The sequence below is a fragment of the Atta cephalotes genome (genome assembly GCF_000143395.1).
Source record: "Atta cephalotes unplaced genomic scaffold scaffold00005, whole genome shotgun sequence".
Lineage (NCBI taxonomy): Eukaryota > Metazoa > Arthropoda > Insecta > Hymenoptera > Formicidae > Atta > Atta cephalotes.
In genome coordinates, this window is record NW_012130069.1 from 2334496 (window position 1) to 2342569 (window position 8074).

General features: G+C 32.3%; 2 protein-coding genes across 2 annotated transcripts; one reads left to right on the plus strand and one right to left on the minus strand.

Annotated features, from left to right (window-relative positions):
- Positions 1–562: 562 nt before the first annotated feature.
- LOC105626283 (acetyl-CoA acetyltransferase, cytosolic) lies at positions 563–3357 on the plus strand. The gene is made up of 8 exons (XM_012207586.1): positions 563–750; positions 1422–1543; positions 1658–1770; positions 2001–2200; positions 2291–2520; positions 2608–2796; positions 2874–3036; positions 3115–3357. Exons 1-8 carry the CDS (start codon positions 702–704, stop codon positions 3231–3233), a joined length of 1185 nt encoding a protein of 394 aa, XP_012062976.1. The 5' UTR covers positions 563–701; the 3' UTR covers positions 3234–3357.
- A 366-nt stretch (positions 3358–3723) lies between these two features.
- LOC105626284 (5'-nucleotidase domain-containing protein 1) lies at positions 3724–5460 on the minus strand. Its single transcript, XM_012207587.1, has 2 exons — positions 4355–5460; positions 3724–3757 (listed from the first exon to the last, which is right to left on the minus strand). Exons 1-2 carry the CDS (start codon positions 5458–5460, stop codon positions 3724–3726), a joined length of 1140 nt encoding a protein of 379 aa, XP_012062977.1.
- Positions 5461–8074: the final 2614 nt, after the last annotated feature.

Below are 8074 nucleotides of genomic sequence, written 5' to 3' on the forward strand. Positions count from 1 at the left end.
TTAACATTCGTAAATCAATATTTCTGAAAATCTAAATCCATTTCAATCCACTCTTTGCTGGGTGAACATATTATTTCATATTGATTATATGCTTATGAATATTTATGTTTATACATATTTATATATATTCATGTGTAAAAAATTATTTACTGGATGATTATGTAAATTCGCTTTAATACGTCTCAGCATATTACATGAAATAAAATTTTAAAGATTTGTGTCATTACAGCATTTAGTTGGAGTTTTTCTTTAGTTAGTGGACTATTTCTTCCTATTCCCAATTTATTTGATCAACGTTAAAATTGTTATATCATTATTTTTCGAATCTTATCATGTATGTTTTACATACGTCATTTTTTCTTATCATTTTCGTCACATTATATGTTCTAATAATTCGATTTTCGTCGTAATTCCAATATATTTAGATTTATAAAATGCAATAATTGTCATAATTGTATTTTTTTCTTTTGATAAAATTCCTAAACATATTGAAAGATTTGAAAACAGCTCTGCCAAAAGCTCCCCTCCTTTATCCTCTGCCTTTCTTCCGCGCAGGTACATGTTCGGCATGACACACTTTCACGATGTAGCCGCTCCTGGTATACAACGTTAAAGCTAATATAATTCCGTTATGCAGTCGAGACGTGGCAGTTTTAGTGTATCTCTCAATAAGTTCGGTTGTGCTTGCCTACGGTCGTAAAATGAGCGATCGCACTGTAGTGATTGTGTCTGCTGTAAGGACACCCATAGGTAATAACACTAATAACGAAATACACAGCTAGTAAAATTCTGTATAATAATTTGCAATGTTAAATTATTGAACATTTACGGAATTTGAATTTGAATAGTGTCAGTGAAATAAATTTCTACGATATTTTGCACAAAATTCTCCTATAAGCGATAAAAAATTTAACAAATCCACTCTTGAAGATTCATTCAGGTTATATCTTTTGTGACTAGTGCATCGAAATACAATCAGAGCTGAGGGCATACATTTGAAATACTTTTATTTTAAATCCAATATTTGTAATATAATTGTATTTTATATTTCAAATAAAAAAATTGAAAGTATTTTGTAATTTATAATTCAAATAATAAGGTTGATTATCAATCTTAGTATTTAAAAAAACACAAAATATAAAATACAATTGTGTAACAAATATTATTTTTCAAATAAAAGTATTTTAAATACATGTCCAGGACTAAATACGATTATAGATACATTAAAAATACTGTAATTGTGGAATAAAAAATGTAAAAACAAACTATTTTTTGTAATGTATTAATATTAAAAATTATGCTATGCACCAAAGAAACGAATTTACATCTTACTTAATTACTTCGATAGGATATTATTCCTATAGAAAATGCTATAAATATAAAACTTGTATTTGTAATAATTTACTATTCTGTAAATGTAGGATCATATTGTGGATCCTTATCTTCGTTGAAAGCATCAGTATTGGGAAGTATCGCTATCAAAGAATGCTTGATGAGAGTTGGATTGGAAGGATCAGATGTTTCTGAAGTTATTATGGGACAGGTACTCATAATTCTAGGAGAAATAAAGCATTAAACTATATATATTTTTAAGTACAATTAAAAATTCATATACATGTAAGGCATTTCTGTAATACATTGCATTTTTTTTTTTCAGGTACTTTCTGCAACTGAAGGTCAAAATCCTGCAAGACAAGCAGCAATACGTGCTGGCATACCTATTGATGTACCTGCTTATCAAATAAATATGTTATGTGGTTCCGGTCTAAAGTACGCCTACATGCTCTATATGTGATATTAGGTTTGTTTTTTATTGCTGCACTAGATTAAAACTTTCTTTCTCATTCTTGTCAAATATTAAATATAAATGTATTTCACTTTAAGAGTACAAAGAGTATACACTAGTTCAGCTATAAAAAAACAGACTTATTTCCATATTATACATACAGTTAAGAAAAAAATCCTGAACTATTTAATATAACATATTACATGTCTTACAGAGCTATAATGAATGGTTACTTTTCTATAAAGTTAGGAGAAAGCGATATAGTTGTGGCTGGTGGTCAAGAAATTATGAGTAGAGCACCGCATGCCACTTATCTTAGGTCTGGTGTGAAAATTGGAAATTGTAATTTAGTTGATACACTATTGGAAGATGGTCTAATAGATCCCTTTCATAATATTCACATGGGAGTCACAGGCAAGACAAAAAAATATTATAATTAAATATTTTTGCGCTAGGAAAATTTTAATTTTATGTGTTATCATTTTTATTATCAATTATTGGCAGCTGAGAATCTTGCTGAACAGTATAAAATAAGCAGAGAGAAACAAGATTATTACGCGTGTAAATCTCAACAGAAGGCAGAAATTGCTATCAACGCCGGATATTTCGATAAGGAAATTGTTCCAGTAACTGTTACAACCAAAAAGGAAACTTTTGTTATGTCTAAAGATGAATTTCCGAAATTTGGAACAACCACAGAGAAACTTGCAAAATTAAAACCAACATTTATACCGGTATGTACATATTTATTTATATATCTACAAATATATAATTATATAAAAAAAAATAACATGCGTTTGAAATCATTATATTGCATTTAGAATAATGGTACAGTTACTGCCGGCAATGGATCCGGTATAAATGATGGTGGGGCTGCCGTAGTGCTCATGTCTGAAGAAACTGCTGCAAATAGAGGAATCTCACCATTAGCCAGTATTGTTGCATTTGCACAGGTTGGAGTTGAACCTAGAATTATGGGCATCGGACCTGTTGAAGCTATTAAATTAGTAGTTAGTATATCGCATTTATGTTTTGATTACTTTTATTTCAACACGACATTATGATTTAAAATGTGCCCTTATTTCAGTTAAAAAAAGCGAACTGGACAAAAGAGGAAGTGGATTTTTATGAACTAAATGAGGCCTTTGCTGCACAAGCAATCGCATGTATTCAAGAACTCGGATTAGACACCGAGAAAGTTAATGTAAATGGCGGTGCTATCGCCTTAGGTCATCCTATTGGTATGTCAGGTATGTATTAATGCTTGAATTTTTTCTTTAAAAGAACTCAAACGAAATTTTACATTATGATTAAATTTTATATTTCAGGCACAAGAATACTAGTCACTCTGTTACATACTTTAGAAAGAACAGGAAAGAAAAAAGGTGTTGCATCTTTATGCATAGGAGGGGGAATGGGCATTGCTATTGCTGTTGAAAGAAAATAACGAATGTCTTCCCTATTAATATATACATCTTATATAAAATTTCTTATATTCTTATTAAAACATTTCTCGCTAAAAATGGCCTTCTTCTTATGTTATATATTGAATAAAGGGATCTATTATAATATTCGTACATTGAATTGTATGATAGAATATTTATTTTGTGATTCCTTATCTAAAAATAAATACATTTCATAATAAAATTTTGTATAAAAATGCAGAATAAAAATTACATAAAATATTACAAAACTGAGCTGTCAAGTTTAAAGTACAGTCAATCAAAATAAAAATGATCATATACTTAGGCAATACACAATAAAATCAGAATTTAGAGAGTCTCATTTATCTTCATTTTTTGTGGTTTCGTCTTTTGTTGTATTTCTATTCTCTAAAATTTTTTCTACAGCTGCAAGACCTTCCTGTTGTCGTTGTTGAGCATATTTTGTTTTGAAAGTGCGTTTCTTATCTTTCCAAGCAGGTCGACTTAGTCGATTTAATTGTTGCTTGATAGCTGGGATAATCCGTATCTTAAATAATAATATACCTAAATTAGATAAAACGCGTAAACATAAAAATGAGTTTCTCTATTTTATCAGAGATTATGGATTTTCAACAACAGAATAAAATGTACAAATATACATTAAATTTAAAATTCTTACAAGCTCTTAAAACTTTTCTAATACTTGTAAAATTTTTTAAGCTAAAATTGTTTCTTTGTTACGAATGATATAATATACTTAATCCTAATATTTTCATTCTTATATTACATGGCTGATATACTAAGTGGTATAGCAGGATAATATCCGCGATATAACTTTCCATCCTTATCAAAACAAGGAATAGGTTCCTCTAATGATTTCTGTGTTATCAAATTGATATCTGGTATACATAGCTTCGCGTGTTTTTTTATTATATGGCCCCATAAAGAATCTACATTAATCGTCGAATCTTTTAAGCAAAAATAAGACCCCCAAAGCTTTGAATTTAAAATCTTTTCGTCTGGATGAGTCAAAGCGTGATGAAGCATTCCTTCCGACATTTGTTCTTCGATCACAACTAACGTATCACAACGTACGAATGCATTTGGTACATAAATGTCTTGTATGAGATTATCGCCAACGTACAAACATTGCTGATTAGTTTTCCCTGTTATACGAGCGAAAAATTCCAATAGTTCATTCCAATTTCCTTGACTATACATTTCATCTCGTTTTAAATCTTGACTTGCAGTATCGGTTTCGTCATTATTTACAACATCTAAAAATGGTCGATTAGTAATAAAAAATCCTGGCTTCCTCGCGAAACATATTACAATATCGAAAAGTGATTGCCAATCCTCTCCGAGAGCATAACTCGCAGTAAAATTGACATAATCTGCGTTTGATCCAGTAAGAAGAAAGGTCGCGGATTTTTTCTTTATTTCTTTCAACCACGAGATCGTGTTCAAGCTGCATTTACGTAGATATTTCTCTGGATTTCTCTTGATGTGTCCAAAGATCCCGTTGCTCGATTGGAAGTGCTCTCTAGAGAACATGTAGATCAGCCCAGCCAATACATCAGGCCAGATATTGTATCTGTCCAAGAATGATCCATGTTCTTCGTCGAGTGCGTCTACAATCCGTGCAAATGCGAGACTCGCCACTATATCGAAATAATCCAGCAAGCTCCTGACTTTCTCTGACAAAGGACCGTTCCAGGTTGCCATTATGTTGTGGCAGAAGGTATCAGTGATCTCTGATTTTTGTTCAGGATATATCTCTCTTATTTGATCCATGTTTAGCAAACACGTACCATGGCATGCTCTGCGAATAATACCATCTGGACTTATCCTGAGCACATTTCCTCTTTCCAAGTCTAGCAATAACCCTTTCTGCATGAAGTCCAAGTCATCATCTGTCAGTGGCTTTAGCAGACTCTCGTTGTATCCCCGTATTTTGACCAGGAATTTGGCTAGTATCTCGTACTCCATACACACCAGATTCGTCACATTATAACGCAGCAACGTATTATCCAGGTCGAAACCGATGCAATCATAGTCTGTGAATTTGAACGTGTCCATGTCACTTTTGGCGGGATTACTATATGCAAAACTGTATCGGTCGTTAGAAATCGAATGCACAGTTGTACCAGGAAATATTTCTATTTTATCAGTCACTTGTTTCACTCGTTTGCGTATAGAAAAGTGTTTATATAACTGGGCAGTACGATAAAAACCCAGATTTCTAATCATATCCAAGCGCAATTACCGGCATCAATCATGTTAGGCGATAGCAATGAATGTACGTTAGCATGATGCAGTTGAATAATTCAGCAGATATGAGTAAATCGAGCGGCACATGAGCCAGCAATTACAGGGATGTTTCAGAGTCAGACTGAGCAACTCTGAAGTATAAAATACCCTAAATACTTCGATCCCGAGCATGCTTAGATAAGTAATCCGAGAAGCGAACGAAAGGCTGGTTTTTTGCTCACGAAACACAATATAACCTCAATATAACCTCAATCGATCATTCGCTTTATTCTCGCGAAGCTAGGACAAGATTCTCAACACGGAGATAAAGGAGAAAAAGATTTCAATGCACTCACGTTCATTGGCACGTGGACGCTGCGGATGTTACGTGCCTGTATGAAGAACATGTCATATTTGAACGAGTCTCCGCGGGGATCCGTAAACACGCAGTCTTTCATCACAATGTTCATGTATCTGCAAAATGAAAACGAGAGCAATATGTTCAGAGATATGACGAGTATATAAGTCATCGGGAAGAGCTCTAATAATTTATTTCGAAGTTCATTGCTGATATTTTCGAGGAAAGAATTTAGGGACATCGTTGATTTTTTTCAATTTTTATATACATTTTATCACAAAAAAACAGAGAAAATTTCTTAATACAACAAAAAGGCCCGGTTTTATCAACGTAAGATTAACTTTAAGCTTGTTCATTCTAAGAATTTTTAATTAGAAAAAGATAAACACAAACTGTAAATTAAAACAAGACAAAATTAGTCTTGTTTGGTAGAATTAGAGCGCATTCCGTTTCGCACATGATGCATCATTTATTTATAGGTCTGTTTTTTATTGCTGCACTCTGAACCGGTGTAATAATAAGTTAAAGTGAAACAAACGTATATTTGTTTCACTTTAACTTATTGCACTGTGTATACTGTGTTCAGAAAGTGCAGCAATAAAAAACAGACGTCTTATTGTTCACCAATTAAACAAAGATAAATGAAGCATTATGCACATCATGCTTGAATGCACTCTAGACTTAACATGTACGACAACTTCACATTGCAGTAGAAACAAAACCCTTTACTTACGCGTCGGCATTTTCGATAATGCCGACGATTGTCGCCTCGTTCCGCAGGTCTACGGTCGTTCGAGTCTTCTCTACAGCCTTTAACAGAATCGACAAAGTGTTATAGAGAAAGTATTGTTCACGTCTCGAATCATAAGACATCGCGAATGCGAGCGAACTTGCGTGTTGAATGGAACATGCAACACGTGGGAAATTTTCGTCTGCTCTGTTTTCGTTGCTGAGCAAACCATGTGATAGGATCACGTGACGACTACGTGAGTCGTGCGCAGAAACGCGGGTAAATTGAGAACGCGTATTGCATTCAGTTGCATTCGTAGAACAATCGAAAGTTGGTATTATAAAATATATATATACAACAAAATATATATTGATTTAATTTCATCTATCTTTAATTAAAACTTCGTCATTCTTTTGATCGCAGTTTTGCCATTATACAACATAATAATGGATTGTTTAAACAATAAATAATTCGATCATCCTAACCGCGAAACGTTGGTGTACATTGGTGGATTATAAAAAATAGAATTATATTCATTTTGTCTGAATTATATTTAATAGAATTATATTTACTTTATCTGAAAATTATTAAAATCGCTTTCATATAGATTCGCATAGAAATATTTCTTCAATTCACAGCAACATCACATTTATATTTAACTGATCTAACATTTGGATCGAAAGAATTTAATTCTATATTAATTCTATATAATTATTAAACATTTAACTTTGTAAATCAAAATATAACAACAATTGTAAACACGACTTTGAAATAATTTTAGTTAATTTACCTAAAATACCTAATTTGTTCTAAAATAACGAAAAAGAAGAGAAATTGCATGAGATAGATAGGAAAAGAAATCGAATTTATACAAATGGAATGCACGAGCGACGACAATTGTAACTCAATTTTCTCAAATACATTAATTAATTCTATCTCGAATGGCTCGCTCTTTCGCTCAGAAGTTACGGGATGTTAAACGCGTTATCGTGGGGAGATTCGATTTGTCCTCATATTATACTACCACCGTAAACCCGATGTTAGTCTATATATAGTCACTCATATAGCCGTCATTGCTAGAGGAATTAGGTTACTTCCCAACGGATATACAAAGGGGTCTTGTAAATGGTCGTATCCTACATGCATCTAAAACAATTACGCGCAAATATTTCCGCGTAACTGTTATCTTTTATCACTGTCAGGTTCACAAAAGTTTGGAAATCGATGATTTCAACTGAAATATGCTTGCAAAAGCTGGGTAGAATATAATTAATTCTAACATATTATGATTCTCTATAAATAAAATCTCAAAAAACATTTTGATATCTTAAATCCATTTCTTCTAAAAGATGTCTTAAAAATTATGAAACTAATAGAAAGATCATTATATGATGTTTTTAAGATGTCTAATTTAAATTTTAAATATCCCAAATAGCAAAGTGTGTATCAGCGAAATCGCACAGTGATTGTTTATAATGCTAGCAACTTGCCGTAGATTTGTCTTCAACGATTTCGAATATACCAAT